Source organism: Parus major, chromosome Z (assembly GCF_001522545.3).
Source record: "Parus major isolate Abel chromosome Z, Parus_major1.1, whole genome shotgun sequence".
Lineage (NCBI taxonomy): Eukaryota > Metazoa > Chordata > Aves > Passeriformes > Paridae > Parus > Parus major.
This window is the reverse complement of record NC_031799.1, coordinates 7,396,797-7,415,517: the sequence shown is the minus strand read 5'-3', so window position 1 is coordinate 7,415,517 and position 18,721 is coordinate 7,396,797. Positions and strand designations below refer to the sequence as shown.

The window sequence follows — 18,721 nt, the reverse complement described above, 5'->3', positions numbered from 1 at the left end:
GTTAGTCCCTGTGCATTGTTTCTGAGTACATTCCTGAACTCCCTCATGAATTTGTTGCTCAGCCTCCGGTTACTACTTCTGCAGGATTTTGTATCCAAGGTGCTGAGCAGCCATTCTGCCCATAAACTGCTCAGAACTCTTCCCCCTTGTATATCTTTCTTGGAAAAAATACCTCTGAAACCCTGGGAAACAGCCAAGAGCAGTGACCATATCAGATGATCGGAGCTGTTTCTGTGCCCTGACGAAGGGTTGTTTATACGCATCCGGTTAGACAGCACTTGAATCTGAGATCACAGAGCCAAACTTTATCGTCTTTTAGCTGCTCTAGTGTGCCCCAGACTGAGAGGGGGGACTGCCCATCTGCCAGTAAATATTATTATTACATTACTGTAACTGAGGGTTTGTCCTCAGGGAAAAATTATTCCAGAACAAAGATATTCAGATATCTATCTATTCAAATATCCAGAACTCTAGATATTCCTATTCTGGAGAAGCTTGTACCCCCCGCTCACCTGAGGGACTAGGGGCAGAACTCACAACTAGGACTGTGGGGCAATAATACATTCCAGAATAGAGGACCTCCTTCATCTTCTGACCACCAGAAGTAAGAAGTCCCAAGTGTTTGACTCTTTGTCTCTTTGTCTGTAGCAGATCAACCAAGACTTGAACATCCAGCTGCTAAAGGATGGGTACCGGTTAGATGAGATCCCAGATGACGAGGACCTCGACCTAATCCCTCCAAAATCGGTCAACCCTACCTGCATGTGTTGCCAAGCCACCTCCTCCACCGCCTGTCACATCCAGTAGTGAGGCCGGCAGGCTGTGATCAGTGCTTTCCACTATAACTGTAAAACTTAACAGCCATTGCTTCCTCCTATGGTAGGACGTGCACCTCTTTGTGTTCATGGAGCCAGGAGAAACCAAAAAATTCATTTTATGATTGGTTGATAACTTATTTTAAACTATGGTAAAACAAAAGAGAAGTTGCTCAAAGTGCCAGGCAGTGCCTGGCAAAACTGACTGGTCTGGAGAGCGAATGCAGAGGGGTCCAGAGATACCTCCTTGGTTTGTTTAGGCACTGGGGATATTTTGTAAAGTGTCTTTTTCCAGAATGGGAAAGGTCAGGTGGGACTTCAGGTAATCCTGCCCACTGAAACCAATCCACCTGTAAGATTAGGGCAAGTTGGAGGTATCAAAGTGTTTTACCAATGAGAGGAAGTCAGTTCTTAATTCATTCACTAAATCTGTTTCATTTGCATAACCAAAATTATATTATAACTGGGGCACAGGAATGGGGACGGACCAGGGCATCCTTTCTTATGGCAAGGCTAGCCAGGACTAGCATGACACAATTCATTCACTTGCAAAAGGGACAAGTAGGTGACATTTCACTGTGAGTCAGTGCTAGCTAGAGCTGTTGTGTCACATAGTCAATGCAATCTACTCTTAGCGCCACATTAAATTACCACCAAAGACATCAGATTCGATCTGCAATCCACTCATGCCCTTCAAGGATGTGCACATCGCCCAGGAATACCAACCATGCTTGTGACTTCAGTTCAGTCACGTATTCTGACTTCAGCCTGCATTTAATCCCTGTGCAACCCATCTCTTTCCAAAAATCTTAAACTTTGTTCAGTTGAGAAGAAATTAATCCTGCATGAGTCAGGACTACATGCCTGAACTGCAATGCTGGAAAAGCTAGTTGAAGAAAGCACATTTTAACAGTGCTTGACTCTTGATACTCTCTTGACACCGTGTCTCTGAGTCCCTGTGGGAGAGACTCATTAATGCTGAAGTCATCAGTGTGGTGGGGTCAGGCTTGAGAGGAATTTTCAGCAACAGCAGAGTTACGAACAGCTTCAGCTATAAGATGCCCATGAGCAGAAACTACTGTTCACCCCCACTTGTGAGCCAGACATGGTCCCAGGTCAAGAGCAGTTGCATTTTATTTGGTGCTGGAAGAGTTTGGAAACCTGTTACATTAGATTGCTGGCCTGAGCTCCTAGTTCACCAGCAGATTGTTTTGAATGCAGAATCACTTCTGGAATTACGGAACATGTCCTCCCACTGGCTCCAGCATATACAAGGGATAGGCTGGCATTTTTCTTGGTGTTGAAATCTTTTGCCACAGGCACAATTCTTGTGTTTTCCTGGCATTTCAGGAAGAAGGACTACCTGCTTTGTAGCCTAGGAGAGTTAGAAAATGAGGGCAGTTCTGAGCTTCCCATCAGAATTATGAAATACAAAGCAGAGCCTGAGCTGCACCACAACAGACAGATTCCCCCATCTGAAATCTATATGAAGCAAGCTGAGTCTTTAAGAGGTCCTATTCATAATTAGCAGATTTTTTTAACATCCTGGGGATTTATTCTGGGCAGTGCAAAGCTTGATACCAGTTACAGCATGAGTGAAAGAAAAGTTACACAAGATTCCCAGGCTTACTTGATGGTATTGACAACTTTTAAAGCTGTGCTTGTCACCTCTGCTAAAACAACATGCTGCCATCCTGGTTCCAGGCCACAGAAAGAGGATTTGAATGGTGCTGTTTACTGAGCATCCCTGCCTCTTCATGCAGAAGTGATGGTTAACTTGCCAACTCCTGTAGGGATAGTGTTCCTTAAATGAATTCATCTCCTTTTCTCACTACCTGGTAGTGCTGAAGGGGAATATTTCCAAAATACAACTCAGGTTGAGGTTATCAAGTTGTCTGGAGCTGGGCTAAGTAGAGGGTAGAGAGAAAGATAAAAGAGAAAAACATCCCTTAAGGAGTCTTTTTTAATGGGGAATGTAGTCAAAACCTAATAGAAATATCATGGTCAAACTAAATCCTATAGGACATGACCAAGGCTCTTTAAATCTTCACTCTTCTGGAGAGGGACTTTGCAATTCAGCACTGGTATCATGGGATGTCTTCATCACATTTATCCTCCTGGATCAGTCTCTGTGCCTTCCAGCCAGGCCACACACCCTCAGCCTTTCCCACAGCCCTTGCTCAGGAGCTCAGAGCATTTGGAATGCCTGCTAGAGCAACAAGCCATCTCTTCACCTGGGGCAGCCACTGAGGGCTGCACATCCCACAGGTCTCCATCGTGCTGCCATCATAGAATCATGCCATCATCTAGGTTCAAAAACATACTTAAGATCACTGAGTCCAGCTATAACCAAGCAATGTCCTGTTCAGTCTAGGACAGAATGAGGCTTGCTGTCACTGTTACCTCTCAGAATTAACACCTCTTCTATGAGGGACAGACTTCCACTTAGTGGACTTGGCAGTGCTGGATTAATAGCTGGATTCTATGATCTTAAAGGTCTTTTCCATTGAGTGATTCTATGACACCCACTGTCCCATAGCACCATGACCAAGTCCTTTTATTGTCCCTGTTGCTGTTTTTTGCTTGCCATGTGCCCTGAGACATTCCCCAACCCTGCAACTGCCTTCAGCCCTTTGCATTTTGTGATGTGCATCTGCTTCTAGATGAGGGAGGGAGATGAATTCACATGCTCCATCCTGTGCTTCCTCCAAATACAAACTGAAGCACAACTCAAGCATTTTTGCCTGTGCATAGAAGGAGTTGGTTGCAGAAATAGTTGGTTTGGCATGACAGTACAGGACCATAAAATGGCAATTTTTTGGCTTCTCCTCTCTATGCTTTGTGTTCATATATTTTATTAGGGGAATAATGTAGAGAGGGTGGGAAAAAGTAGTTAGCTGTGTAGGGTTGTTACCAGAAAGGCTGAGTGGCTTAAAACAATGCACATGTGGCTGTCATAGAAAACTGAACACTAACCCTTCTGAACTGCAGCCCCTTCAGCAGAATATGACCATACAGCATGTTTGTTGGCTTATTATGGAGTATTGAGGACTGTCCATTGGTATGTATCAACCAGAGATGAGGCTGGTTCCCCCTGTCTGGTCTCATGTTCAGACCTTTGCTTAAGCCAGCAGGTTTTCTGTGTGCCCTCAGAGTCACAGAATGGGTAAGGCCAGAAGGGGCCACAGTAGGATCATCTGATCCAGCCTTTCTGTTCAAGCAACCCTTGTTGGAGGTTATGCTGTGGTGATTTCCTGGGAAGGTGTGGAGATAGATGGCTATCCTGGCACTGCTCTCCTTAGACCAGTCTCTGCCACCATGGCCAGAAGGCAGAAGGCAAGAGCACAGACTCTATCACAGCATTTCTACAAAATCTACAGAGCTGCTGGGTGCTCTCCTAAATGCAGAAGTCATGCAAGAAGGAAATGGTTCCTTCCTCCAGTTTTTTTCACCAAACAAGATGGCCCTCTTCGGCCACATTTTCAATCCAAAGTTGTACAGAAAACCAAGGGGAAGAACACCATGGAGTACGAAATGCTGCGTTGCTGTCTACCTAAATTACCCTGTAAACAGGATGTAAGGATAGTGATGCTCGTGCCTCCACAATGGAATTTGCATTTGATGCCTCCGAAAGCCAGACTGGGTTTTTGTTAGGATTTTATGTAATGTCAGTCACCAAATTATCTGAGTTTCAGCAAATCCTTTTCTTTTATCAGATGTTACTATGATAAAACATCAGCTAGTATCCTTTAATGTGAACTGGATTTGAACTCTAGGGTCTCAGCACTCTGTTCCCTCTCTCTTGTCTGCAAATTCCACATTTCCAGATGTCTTTGGGAGGAGGAACATCCTCCTAGTCTTGAGGAAGGTCTATAGATAGCATGGTCATGTCTGCTTTCCTGGTGTTTGTAAATAAACTTAGGTTGAAAGGAGGCTGATGCCCATCCTGAAGGCTCATTTGATATCTTACCAGACACATCTTGAAGTCAACCCTTGGAAGAGCCACTGGGTGACATCTGACATTGCTGCATGCCTGTCCCTAACATGTGTGCTTGGTCATTGGATCTGCTGTGCTCTTCTGGCTGTCCTGCCTGCAGATGCCTTGCAACTGCAAAAGCAGGTGACCATTCCTGCTGCATGGACTTTGAAAGGGACTTCAGGATAGTTTTCCCACAGACAAGATGGACTGAGCTCCTTCTGCTTAGTTTCACCAGCTCTTGTCCCAAAAGGAGGCACCCACTGTTCAGCGGTTCACTGGCTGGCACACAGGTCTGCAGTCCTGAGCAGAATCCTTTCCTTTCCATGCACATTCTGATCCTGGGCTGGCCTCCAAGCTGTGCAGGAGAATGCAGCTTTGAAAAATGCAGCACCCTGTGTGTGACTCAACAGAAACATGAAGATGCTTTTGAAGAAATGAAGGACCCAGCTGGGCAACAGATGGAAAACAGGAAAAGGAAAACAAGCAATAACTAGAAAGATTGCCAAGTGTTGTCTTGGCCTAGGGCAAATCCCAGTTGTCCAAGCTGATCTGTCTCAGTGCAGTGCTGATGCCAGTAGGGAGCAAAGTTTGCTTTCAGATACACACTGGTACACACCAGAAACACCGTGGCCCTGAGCTGTCACTGCAGCCAAATGCAGCCCTAGCAAGTCTGCTGGACTGTTAGAAGTCAAAAGTGAGATCTGGGGTCCTTGCTGTTGGTATTTGCTCTAACCTCTGGGAAGTCACATCCCTTCTTGATATCCATTCCCTTCTGGAGCACATGGGAGAAACCTGCCTTCCCAAAGTGCTACCACGTCCTGCATGGATACTGCCAAGTGTGAGAGGTACCGTTGATAGGACAGTTCTGCAAGCAGGATATGAATACCATGCTATAAAATTCCTATTTTCAAAGTACTACTCTGCTTACCCTCCGTTTACCATCTTCTGATGTTCCTCACATCATGCCAGAATGCAGCAGGGTGAAGGTCAGTACAGAGGTTAAATATCTTTGGAGAGAGATGTTTGTCAAGGATATGTTATCCAGTTCCTTGGCAGCTGGTTCTTGCACAACTGATTTCTGAGTTTGCCTGATCCCAGAGGGAATATGTACAAAGATTTGGTGGCCCAACAGCACCATCCACTGATAGCAGATTGAAGGAATTTAGGAGTGCAGCTTGGGATGGTGAGTAGTCATGAAGTGGAACAGATTGAAAGGCTCATTTTTGGGATATTCTCATGGCATTTTAATGCTCTTCCTTTTTGCAACCATGTCATAATCTTAGGCTTTAGATTGGTGGTTCTGTCTGGGCTCCTCCTTTGCTTTTCCATTCTCACTTCAAATCCACTTGGGGTATTGCCACTCTTACCTAGAGTGTCATAGGCTTTGTCACCTGGCTGCTGCTTGGCACAGCAAGCTTGGACTGCATGTTCAAAAGCAACATTGCAAAGATGAACAGTGCCACAGGGCTAGCTGAGAAGGCATGGAGAGGTCTTCATTTTAAGCTGCTTTTCACCTCTAGGCATACTTGTCTCTTCCTTTCAAGGCTCAGCTGTGAGAGGGATTGCTCCAAACCACACCTCATCAGACAAACCCACCTTTGTTACAAAACCACACAAGACCTGAAGCAGAAGGAATTTAGTGTAAAGGGAGATTTTGTGGCCTGGAATTATCTACAGGTCAGTGGAGGTTTCTCATAGGGGTTGTGGTCCATATTTTAGCTTCCTGTATTATGCTGCTGAGCTGTCGTATTGCTGCCCAAAACTTACAGCTACATCCCTTCCTTTGCCCCACTTGACATTGCTGGCAGTCCCAGGATGACAGCAGCTGAACGCTGCCTGTGTGAGCACATCTGACAGCTTTCTGGAGAGGCAGAGGCTGGGGCTGACTGAGATCACACAGAGCACAGCCCCATTGCCCACGCCAGCATGCAGCAAACCATGTCACAGAGCAGCACAGATGCCAGCATGACAGGTTGCAGCTTTCCCTGGTGCCTGTGGAGAGCAGCTTTTCCCATTGCTTTAAAGACCCATTTGCCACTGGCAGTGACTTTGAGCCTTTTGCTTTCTCTAAAAAGCTGCTCCAGCAAAAGATAGATTTGCTTCTGGAAGGTGCCCACCTCACTGTTGGTGCTTGTCCTGTGGAGGTATTTCCATAATAACAAATGGTGATACAGGTGGTGGGATTGGATAAAGGAGTGGAAGGTACTAAATAAACCTCATTAAAATGTGACTGTTGCAGACTGTCACAGTGCAGTAGGCACCAGGAAAAGAAAAGGCCACTGAAAGGCCTTTAAGTCCCATAGCTGCTGAGATATTTATCCTCCTGGAGCAGCATTTCTCCCCTGGCTGATCATGCAGCTGTCCCAGATGAGCTCCCTTGGGAAGCACTGTTCTTCACCCAGGCTGCCTTTTTGCTTTTACAACCTAAATAAGCTGCAACTCCATTTGGTACCCACTTTCCTCAAGGCTCCATGATTTGGGAGACAGTTTGTTGAGAGATGTAATACAGACACATGGAAAGAGCTGAAAAACTTGGGCAAGCACTCTTCATGACACACCTTCATATCCACCCCCAGTCCGCAGATTTGTTTGTTCAGTTTCTTTGCATGGAGAAGCTGTGGTAGCAGATGTTTTCAGCTTGTGGCTGCCTCTGTCCTAAGACAAACCCCAAGCAAAAGTCAGGCCAGCTATAGGGCAATGAACACGATGGGGTGAGAATCAGACAGGAGGCTGGGATTTCTCTTCACCCACATGAAGGCTGTGGGGCTGAGGATTCACCAGGTTCATGCAAAACCTGGTGATATCCAGCCCCCCAAGCCGGATGCCGTCACCCTCCTGGCCTCAGTGCTCTGGGTCCAGGTCTGCAGATCAGGTCCCAGACCTGCCAGCACACGTGCTCCTGGTGTGGGCTGGAGTCCTCCAGCAGAGGCCTTAGTGGGGAGCCTGCTGGCTCTGCTCTTGCTACACTGGGGCAGGGTGCTGTGAGACACTGGTGGGCCTGTAGATCTGCCAGGAGAAAGACACTCTTGGAGGATGAAGTCTTTGCAGGGGAGACAATTCAGAAAGTTGGGTTTTTCCCCTCCCCTTTTTGCACTTTTTAAGCCCTTTTTATTCCTTCCACAGAGGTTATTGAACCTTCAGTTTAATAAGGGAGATGAGCTGCCATTAAATAGGTTTCTGAAGGGTCTGAAAGCAGGTGCTGGCTGGCATGCAGAGCTGGTCTGTGCCTGATGTGATTTCCAGACCTCATTGTCCAACCTGTAGCAGAGTCACCCCGTGAGCTGGGGTGGGAGGGTCAGCGCTGGCCATCATGCCAAACAGCCACAGCTTCCCAAACTGAAGATGAATCAGACCAGGAAGTAGGGGAAGGAGCAACCACAGTAGAAGGATAGCTAGTTGTCACAAGTAATCTTTGGTATCCGTGTCCAGTGGTTAGTCCTAGAATTGCAAGCCTTGTTATATTGCACACACATCCTCCTTCCTCTCCCCTTTTCTCAAAGCAGCCGTCGCCTTTTTTCCCCCTGCCCCGTGCACTAGTGATGAGCATCAGAGGCAGTTGCACCAAAGTGACTCTCAGCCCAGTTCTACATCCCCCTTTCCCACCCAAACCCAAGGCAACCTGGACAGTTGTTGGCCTTCACAAGTCTAGTAATTCCAGTTGGGTTTCTTTCCTTGTGTTTCATGGCTTCCTTCCCACACACTCTAGCAGGGCAGTACAGGAGGCTCTGACCATGTCCCAGGAAGTTTCTTTGCCCCCAGCAGTACCTTGCAGACATGCACCTTACTGGGAATGTACTGGGTCGATGCTGGTGAGATCTGGCACTGCCGATCTTGAATGGGTGGCAGCTGATGGGGATCCACCCAAGGAAGTTGGCAGAAAGTGGCTACTGTCCCTTTTCTTTTCTTTTTTGAGGGAGAGAGGGATTTTTTTGGCATTACAATTATTGTCCATCTTCCAGTGGCCAAGTTCTGGGCTGCATTAATAATTGGGGTTCATTTGCTGTTCCAGGCAGGTGTGGAGCTCTGCTTGGAATAATACCAACCTTAATAGCAAATGTCATGGCTGTAGCCAGAGCCTGTGTACAGGATGGGTTTCTTCCATGCTGGCAAAGTACTTTCAGCAGGCTCCAGATGGACACTTCTGGCAGACAGAGAAACTGCACTCCTCCAAGTCCAAATCAAATCTGCACTTCCATTTTGTGTCCTCAACGTGGAAAAAAATCAACCTAAGCAAATGCCTTCCAAGTCTCCATTCCCCATGTGGTGCCTGGTGCCCCAGGGGAAGGAGTAGTGGGAGGCATTTCAGGGCCACCAAAACCAAGATGCTTTTTGGATTTATTTAATGGAAATACATTTCAGGACGGGAGACCTCCCGATCTTTGTGTTAATCTCAAGAGCAGGAGATGAATTTCTGGCTGTCCTTGCATATAGTGAAATATAGCTGAAACAGCCAAACGCAAATAGAGTTAAATGTAGGGTTTGACCTGAGTAACCTTTTAATTAGGAAGATAAATTTGTTGTAGCTTGACCTTAGTCCTTGTTAGGAACCTGCTAATCATTTGACATGCAGAGTGTATTAATGCTGCACTTAACTTGGCCATTGTTTTTTTTATCTGGTTTTGGGAGTTTTTTCACTCCTGAAGCATCAATCTGCATCTTGTATGGCTTTTATTTTGTTTCTTTTTTTCCCATTCAGATCATGTAGCACACTGTTGTACCTTTGTTCCCGTCTGTGTAGAGTATTGCCTTAAACAGATCAGTTGTGTTATGGTTTGTTTTGGGTTTTCTCTTTTTTACCATCAGTTTTATGCATTAATTTATTTTAAAATGTGGGGTTTTTTTTTCAAAAACATTAAAAACGTGTATAATATTTTTTTTTTTAACATTTCCATTGCAGTATTTATCATTGTTACTGGTTGTGTGTAGTGTAACGGAATTAATGATATTAAAAAGCATACATATGAAAACCAGCCTGACAGCCTTTTATTTCATTGGAGCAAACCAGGGTGAGGGGGTGTGGACTGCACCAGCTCCTCTGAGCCCACAGCAGTCATAGATACAGAAACCAGGGGTGCAGCCTTCATGCCATGGCCTGCTTGGTCCCAGAAACAGTGGCTGCTGTGACCTTTATGAATGGTCAAGGTAAATATTCCAGGACTGGCTACCAACATTTGGGAAACACAAGTCCACAGGGCAGCAGGAAGGCACACAAGGCTGGACCTAGCCCCTGCATCTGGTCTGCAAGAAGCAAAAAAGACTGCTGCATCTGTACAACACCAGTCGGTAAAAGAACCTTTTCTCCAGCCTTGCAGTTGTTCTCCCCCTCAAAGCTGTTGGTACAGGAGCCAAGCCCTGATTTTAAAGTCCAATACCAGCAGCTGGAAAACCTGGGGACCACCAGGGACAGAGGACAGTCATGAAGGCCAGTGGATCACACTGGCAACAAATCTGGTGCAGGATTAGTACCCCCACAACTGAGAGGCTTGGATTCCACCTCTGCACAGTGGTGCTCCCCAGACCAGTGCCCTGGGTTGGTCCAAGACCAGGGATCTGGGGCAGGGGTAGAGACTGCAGCCTTCCCCTCCCAGCCTCCCACTGACTCCCTGGAGGTGATGGGGCTGATGGAGAGCCTAAACCTGGCTCAACAGAGACCAGTACTGTGTGAGAATCAAGGACAGCTTGTTTTCTTCTTCTCTTAAGGGCACATAATTCACTTTTCCTGAGACCTACTCAGGTGTTCCAAGTCGTCCAGCAGCAAACCAGGCAAGTTTAGCATCCTCCCTCCCAAGATGGATGTGGGTCTGCAGCCATGAATCTGCCAAAATGAAGCAGCAGAGAGGCTGGAATAGAGAGGACAGCAGGGCTCTAAGTGGGCACTGTGTTACAGACCAGACCAGAGCAGGACTTGGCTTGTCCCCTTCCCTGCAAGGGCATGTCTGCTCAACTCCCCAGATCTGGAGAAAACAAACTCAGTTCATGCCACTCCCATTCTGGCATGACCCACCTGTCTCTGCACTCTGATTACAGAGACCATTACTTGGTATGGAACAGCAAACAAGGCACACAGGATCACACAAATCCAGTTTTTCATTTAAAAGGGAAGACAGCAGGCAATGATTTTCCTGGCTATCTCATCAGGCTGGGCAGCTGCACTGGTATGGGGGTTTCTTCCTGCAGCTGGATTGCTGTAGGATTTCCAAGGAAATACAGGAGAAAGGCATTTGAAAAGCCACAATCACTGCTCCTGCACCTCCCAAAATAAAATAATCTTGATTATGACCAGCTGAAACTGTTTCTTACCATTGTTAAGGTAGCTGCTGGCAGAGGGGGAGGGAGCTGGGAGCCAAGACAAAATGAGGAGGGTATGGCCCAAGAGGGACGTAGGCAGGATTTGCACTCAGGGAGCATGGCTATGGGACTGACAAAAAGCCACCAAATCCCACTGTTCCCATTCTATGGCATCACTGATCACATAAGCATCACCCTGGGCTGCAAGTGCTGACCCACACCTGTCCCAGCAAGCTGCATGTTCCTCTTCTCTAAAAAACACAGGACCCTCAGCAGCACTTGCACCAACTACTGCTTGCTGTGCTCTGTCAAAGAGACCATCCAAGACTGGGCTGCACAGGAGCTCTGGAAATACAACAAGTTTGTAACACAGATAAATCCTGCAGGAGGAGGAAACTTTGGGGTTTCTACACCTACCCAGTTGCAGATGCAGCAGGGTGGCACAAGGACTTGTGCACAGGGTGCCTCACTGAATCTCTGTAGTGTCACGGTGTCATGCTCCCTGACCAGGAAAGTGTTTGACACCCCATGGCATGTGCTTGCTGACTTCTGGAGCTGCATCCTGCAGTGGCTGTGGTCTCTTAGAGCTGGCAGTCACCAGCAGAAGCTCTGACATGTCAGCCCTGTCCATGGATAGGTTTCAGAGTGCGCCAGGCACAAGATCTGCTGAAGAAGGGAAACTAAGGCAGTGACAGGGCTCATGCCAGGCTGCTGTGTGCCAAGGTGATGATGGGATTGTTCTGAGACGTGCTGTAACACAGCTCCCTGACTTAGATGAGTTCCATCTGGTGGGTCCTCCATGCCAGGGGACCATGTGAAGGGCTGGGGAGAGTTCTGAGCACTGAAAAATCCCTCCCAGCCCTGGTCCTGCAGGTGGAGCCAGGCCCCACTCAAAGGGTGTCTGTGGGATGCAGCTTTCCCCTCACAGTCTAAGAAGGTCACCAGCATGAGGCACAGCTCACTGCAAACCAGCTCATCTCTTGCAGCCTCATTACCATGTGGATTGTAATGAGGGAGCAAGTGGAGGGCATGGACAGGGATGTCACCACTGTGCGGGACAGAAATAGTGCATGCTACCAACCAGGCCCCCTCTGCTCCATGAAAAGCAGCCCTCTCTGGCCTTGCCAGGTGTAGGACATTGGTACAGCCCTGTAACTCCCCTCCCAAGCTCTGCTTGTCCCATTCCTGGCAGTCCCAGTGCACTCACCCCATCTCCCACTAGGCAAAGTGCTCAGTTGTCTGTGGACACCCTGGATGCAAGGGCAGAGGAGCCAGTGATGCCGTCCTCTGTCCCATGGTTTTTGGGTGAGTGGGGAGCTTGCAGAAAGGATCACAGAGTTGGTATGACCCCCAAGGAAGGCTTGATGCTCAGCTCTCCAGCTGCATTTCCAGCATTAAGTCCTGCCTGGTAATCAGTTTCACCATGTCCTGAAGGCATGAAGGCAGGTGCTGCCACATGGAATGGGTGTCTCTTCCCACTCCCTACTGTCTGTGGGAATTAACAATGCCTCCGTTAAAAAATCCTTCGAGCCAAGGTCAGCCCAAGCAGGTAACTGAGGTGGCAATGCAGGAGCACTACAGGAACACCACCATCAACCCTGCTACCTATCAGCCTGAGGCAAACTGGTTGTCCATCTCCAAAAGTTCTGCTAAGGTGCCAGCTGTCCTTCTGTGTCACAGAGAGCACATCTCCATGGGGTTGGGGGTCTGATGGTGCTGGCAGCAAGTCTGTTTATCCCTTCTTTGCATCTTGTGTCTTCCTCCCAATGCCAAAGGGATGCTCTCTCAGTATATGTGCTTGTGTCTTTGCCATGGCCATCCATCTTCTCTGGCCTGAGATTGTCCCTGTCCCAGGGATGTCTGCACATCTTGAGGGTTCTAATTTCCAGTGGCCCATAAATATCTCCTGGTAGTAAGTGCTGTCTAGGGAATACTCTCCTGGTGCTCCATAGTCCCCAGAGACCTCTATGACAGATCCTTAAGAAAGCCAGATTTACTCCCAGGACAATTGTTTGTAAGCGATGCTTGGGACTGGAGTCCTGCTGGCATCTCTGAACCCGCCTGCATGTAGCTTAGCATCTCCCAGATTTTGGGACCACATCAGTGTTTCTTGTCCTGTACTTTTATTTTCTGTCATCATTGTGCACTCAAGAACATGTTCCCTGACCAGACTGTTTGTTATGCAGTAATCAGCCCTGTCCTTCACCCACTGCAGGTCTGGCAGCACCTTCTAATCCCTACATGTTTACCTTTAGGATGTCCCTGTCTCTAAAGCAGGTTTTTTCAGCCCTGGGCAGAGGGCAGAAAAGATGCTGTTCAACCAGCACAGTCATCATTCTACTACTGCATCAAATCCCCATGGGCCAAAATTAGGTGTGAGACTTACCTGAAAACATGTGATTGGCTTTAAATTCCTGAGTTTAGAACCTAAAACCAAGCAACAAGAATAAACAGGGAACACTGGGTTGCCCATATATGTCCCTATGCCTGAGCCTCAAAGAGAAGTTTCTCAAGGTCTCCACTGAGAAATAGGAATATTTTCCTTGATTGGCATGGGCCTGGTAATGAGAATTTTAAGGAAATGGCTATGCAAGAGAGAGTGGTGTTTGCAGGCAGGGAGACCCGCTGGAAATGGCTCACTGAGATGGCAATGCCAGGGTACATTATTAGGCTTGCTTTGTCCCATGACACTGGTGAAGAGCAAAGGTGGTATTTCATTAAAACTGCCTTAGGAAATCGTTCCACTCAGACCCTCCACTCAGAAGGGTGGAGAAACTTTTGACTGCTGGTTTGGTGGGCACTTTAACAGCCCTTGCAGGCTGGTGCCCTTCCACCAAGGCACAAGCTGGAGACCAAGAAAGCATGCAAGGGAAAGCTCTGGGAGCATAGTAACACAGCCAAAAATAGAAGCAGTCATTGACACCCGTGTTTGTCAGCTTCATGCTGGGTTGCTGAGGACATGCTTGCTTTTGGCAAGTTGTCCAGGAAGAGCTGCCATCCATCTGGGATACTGAGCACTGACACAGGCTAAATAAGGAGGGGTGCTTTGAAAGCAGCACATAATTAATGAAGGCATGAAATGCCCTTGTCTGACTATGATCTGAGAGCACAGTGCCAGGGGGCAACACCACCCGGGCCCCTCCATGTGTGCTGCTGATCATAAATCCATGGCACGGTGGTCATCACAGCGAGGGATGCTGCAGCACAGAGCTGTCTGGGGACCCACATTCCAGTGCTGCAGCAGCCTGCCTTGTTGTGTCCACACCAAGCCGTACCCGAGTCCTCCTGGGAGCAGGGAAAACCACATGAAATCCCATCCCAGACTAAAACCATCCCATGTCCCGGCCTAAAAGCACCCCACTGTAAAACCTGGCTCGGCCCAAAATCATTCGATGAAAAGCACATCCCAGCCCCAAAGCATCACATGGAGAGCCCAGCACAGCCCAAAGGCATCCATTAAAACCCCGTTGCAGCCCCAAAGCATCTCATGAAAACCGCACCCCGACGCAAAAGCATCCCGTCAGCGCCAAACCCCGATCCCCCCCAGCCCCGGGGGCACCTCCATCCCCGGACATCCCCAGCAGGTCCAGCCCCCGGAGCCCCCCGGAGCTGCCCTTCCCGCAGCCGAACTACAGCTCCCATCGGGGAGCGCCGGTCCGGGGGCCGGTCCGGGGCGGGAGCCGGGGCGGGGCGGGCAGCGCCCAACCCCGGAACCGCGGCCGGAGCCCCCGGGCCCGCAGACCCGGCCATGGCCCGGCCGTGCCGGTGAGTGAGCGGCTCCCGGGGCTGCGCTCGGGGCGGGGGGCACAAGCCCGGCACGGGGGTGCGGGCGGAGGCGGGCGAGGGGCTTCCCCTCCCGCAGACCCCAGGCTGCGGCATCGGCGATGGCTCGGGAGGGCCCGAGGGGAGCGGGGTGAGGGTGCTGAGCTCTGCCCGGACCTTGGGGTGCGAGCTCTCCGCACCCCGCAGGGACCGCGGGAGCTCTCTGATGGATGGGAACCTGGCCGCCAGGAGATGAACAGAGCCGGGAGACACGTCCCCGGCACCACTTGCAAAGTGTAGCTTCAACTTTTGCCGCTTGATAAGATGCTTGGCAGTGAAAACTTTGCAGATGGGTATATGCAGCTCATTGTGCTCTGTGCTGAGTTGGGTTTGGAGTGGGTTTTGGGACAGCTCTGCCATCACTGGCCGTAGCAAGGAGCAGCCTAAGCTGTGTTAGAAAGCACAAATGCTTCTTCCCCTTTTCTCCCCTTACCGCCTTGGGATACTCATGATGTCCAAAGGGCAAATGCCTGCCACAGCAAATACCTACAGCCCAGTGGAGAATGACGTTTGTGAGGTTGTGTCTGCATGGCTGGATCTGCACATGGAAGAGCTGCACGGGAGCACTTAAAGGGATTGGTGTTTGGGCCAAGGTTGTCCAGCGTCACTGACTGTTGGATACCGATGTAAATTCCAGGACTTGTGTCAACAGCCCAGCATCATGAGCCATCCACAGCTCTCTGGAGCTGCCAGTGCCTGGAGTTTCATGGTGACTTGATGGCTGGAAAATCGGCAGGGCTGTGCCAGAGGGATGTACTTAGGTTTCCATTTCTCCCCCATATCGTGTTGTAGTGTTTGGATGTTGGGGTGGGCTCAGGTTTCAGCCTTCATCAGCATCCCAAATGCTGAGTGCTCCCAAGGCACTGAGTCAGATCTTTGAAGAAAGAATCTGTGTGACAAAACTTCTCACTAGGCCCCACTTGAGGGGTGATTTGTCTTGGAGGATGGAGGAGAGCAGTGAGATTGACACCTGCTTTAGCAAGAGGCTGTTGGAGTGATGGGGTGGTAGATGGCACACGTCTGGTACCAGCCTGAGTTGGGCTGGGGGACCAACAGATCGTGGCAAAGACCAAAATCTTTGTGGCTGTATATCTTATATGGCAAAAGTGGCAAATGAAATAAGCTAATAGCACCAGTATTTGGTGCTCTGCTTTTGTCACTGTTGGGCATGAGATCCTGCCAAAGAGCTGATTGCTGGGCTCAGGCTTACCCCATTTCAGAGACCACAATTTCAGAGCCAGGCTCCCTCCCTTCAGCTCCCCCAGAGCCTGTAGGACTTCTCCAAGGTGGACAGATGTCCTTAAAGGGACAGCCCTGAAGATTTCTCTCCCTCATGCCCAATGTACTTTGATACAAGTGGACTGGGAGGACTCATTTTGTCTTAAAGTCTCCACAAATCTTTGTGGCTCAGATAAATTTAGGCTTCCTGATGTGCCTCCAGGCAGGGAAAAGCAAAAGCCTCCGGTCATGATTTAGTCATGAGACGAAAGCACCACGAGCTGTGTGCAGGGTTAAAGTGAAAACCCAGCTTATTAAACTTCATTTTGGTAATTAGCACGGGGTGAAGAACAAAGAAAGATAATATTGTAAAGGGGGAATTGCCGGGGTGTTAAATATTAAATTCTCTGCTGCCAGAATTGGTTCCCAGTGGCTGTTTTGTATTCATGGTCAAACACTGGATGAGGTGTCTAAATGGGTTTGGAGCATTACTTGACACTGAAAACTTTAAAGGACAAAACTGGGCTGCAAAGTCACAATTCCTGTAATAAAGGTGTAAGTATGTAAGACTGGGCAGAGCTGATGCCAGGGCTTCAAATCTCCTGCCTCCTCTTGCAGATGGAGCGAGGTTCTGGCAGCCTGTCTGCGCTTTGCAGATGAGCTCTGTATTCACATGGCCACCTTGGATTTGGGGTTTATCCTCCGAGTGCCCAATGCTGTTTAATCCTATCTTATAAACCAGCCAGCAGCAGTGGGGCAGCTTGTTTCTTTCCACAGAAGGCAGCCTCATTACTGTTCTGGATCACAACTCTGCTTAAACTCTCAAGAAATGGGGAAGAAAACAAAAAACTCCCCAAACCCTGCATTGGATTTTGGGGTTGTTATTTTTTTCGTTTTGCTCTCTGATTGTGGCGCTCCTGTGGGTGCCGGGAGGGGATGCGCCGGCCCTTCCCGCTCATCTGGCAGGGAGGGGAGGTGCGGGATCCCGGGTCCCCGGGAGCCGAGGCTGGTGGAAGCTGCTCCCGTGTGCGGCCGCCCCTCCTGGCCGGGCTCCGCTCGCCTTGGCACACCCCGGCCGGAGGGTTGGCTGCTCACACATCCGTCACGGTGCCTGAGAAAACACGGCGGTGACGTGCGGGTCCCCTCCTCCTGCCCGCGGATACCCGCTAGCTCGGAGCCCCGGAACTCCCTGCGTGATGGAGCTGCCGGGGACGTGTAGCGGTGCTCCTCTTTTATGTGCTTAAAAAGACATCTCTGGTGGAGCCAGGCGGCAGGCAGGGATCTCCAGGAAGCCATGGCCAGGTAAGCTCTGGGGCGCCATGCCCCGCAGGGATGAGGTGCCTCCTGCATGGGCTGTGTCCAACAACCGGGTGCGGTGGGGAATTTGAGCAGTCCCCCAAGGGCAGCATGTCCAAGGACCCCGCAAGCCAGGCAGTGTGTCCATCCCTGCTCTGTGCCACCTCCCTGCACCACAGCAAGGACGGTGAAGGTGGGGGATCCCCTGGGGCACCGTGTTCCCCTCTCTGTCCCTGCAAAGGCAGAGTTGCTGCGCTGGCTCTGGGGCAGGGTGTCTGTATCTCACACACACGCCCCCCGAGGTGGCTGGAGTATTGCAGGGACAAGCCCAGAGTGATCCAGTTCAGTATTTGGGGGAATCCACAGGATTAGGGGGAAATCTGTGCCTGTGATCCGTGTGGATCAGGGTGTGTGTGGAGCAGCCCTGCACCCTGTGCCAGTGTTGTCACCAAGGTGCCCCCACCGTCCCACCTGCTCCCATCAGCACCAAGCAGGCGGAGCAGTGATTTCACCCTATTTGACTCCAAAAAGCCCTCCAGAGAACTCCAGTGCTCTGCAGACCCCTCCAAGAAAAATTAAACCCCCAGGTAGGGTTTGTTTGTCCCCCATCTCAGGCGTGCAAAGTCCTTTTGTCAGGGCAGTTTCCCTGTGGGGAGTACCAGACCCTGCACGTGGAGGCATTTTTGTTCCCACAGCTTTTTTGCAGAGAAGAAATTTCTCCCTTAACTTGCTGTCCTAATTCCCTGGTCTTGTGTGGGGTTGGAGATGCCTCCTGCTAAAATCTGCAGTGTTTCTGTACTATTTCCTGAGCTCGACTCCTGCCAAGATGTTTGGGGAGGAGGCAGCAGCACCTTGCAGTGGAAGAGGGAGGGTTTCCTGGCATCCTGTGGGAAATGGGTGTGTGTCCCCAGCAGGAGTTTGGCCCCCAGCATGGTTCAGACCTGACCATGCCAGGCAATAGAGACCAGTTGTATGTTATTGACCCTCTTTAAATGAATGTCCTAATTGCAAAGTGGCTGGGGTTAGTGGTGCTGTGGGTCTCGCAGCCCGTGGTTAGCGGTGGTGTTGGTAAAAATAGAAGCGGTCAAAAAATGGATTTTTATTTTTACTCCATAAAGTGTGTCCTGCTCAGATGTTTTGCTTTCATCTCAAGTCGAAGCAAGGCGACTTACTGCTTCCACAGAACACAGAGAAAAATCTTTGTTTTGGGTCAGCTGGGAAGCTCCAGCACAGCAAGCTGCAAACATGCTGTTTGACTTTGACACTCCCTTTTTGTTTTCTTTTTTGTGTTTGTTTTTTTTTT

The 18,721-nt window shown here is 49.4% G+C and overlaps 3 protein-coding genes across 7 annotated transcripts in view; all 3 read left to right on the top strand.

Annotated features, from left to right (window-relative positions):
- FAM219A (family with sequence similarity 219 member A) overlaps positions 1-9,761 on the top strand; it is a 94,733-nt gene extending 84,972 nt beyond the window's left edge. For 2 of the 3 annotated variants that reach the window (XM_015653599.3, XM_033520481.1), the window contains exon 7: positions 649-9,761. In XM_015653599.3, coding sequence (XP_015509085.1) covers positions 649-807 — 159 coding nt within the window. In that variant the 3' untranslated portion in view covers positions 808-9,761. The remainder of the gene's footprint in view (positions 1-648) is intronic. The other variant, XM_033520480.1, reaches the window with a different exon arrangement.
- Positions 9,762-9,864: 103 nt separating this feature from the next.
- Positions 9,865-14,703, top strand: LOC117245611. Its single transcript, XM_033520465.1, has 2 exons — positions 9,865-11,688; positions 12,517-14,703. Exons 1-2 carry the CDS (start codon positions 11,321-11,323, stop codon positions 12,791-12,793), a joined length of 645 nt encoding a protein of 214 aa, XP_033376356.1. The 5' UTR covers positions 9,865-11,320; the 3' UTR covers positions 12,794-14,703.
- A 60-nt stretch (positions 14,704-14,763) lies between these two features.
- Positions 14,764-18,721, top strand: part of LOC107216317 (myogenesis-regulating glycosidase-like) — a 13,741-nt gene continuing 9,783 nt past the window's right edge. Inside the window, exons 1-2 of one of the 3 annotated variants that reach the window (XM_015653287.1) lie at positions 14,797-14,847; positions 15,366-17,424. The gene's annotated coding sequence lies outside the window, so the exon portion shown is untranslated. Of the gene's footprint in view, positions 14,848-14,966; positions 17,425-18,721 lie in introns of those variants that run through there. The other 2 variants (XM_015653288.2, XM_015653286.3) reach the window with 2 other exon arrangements.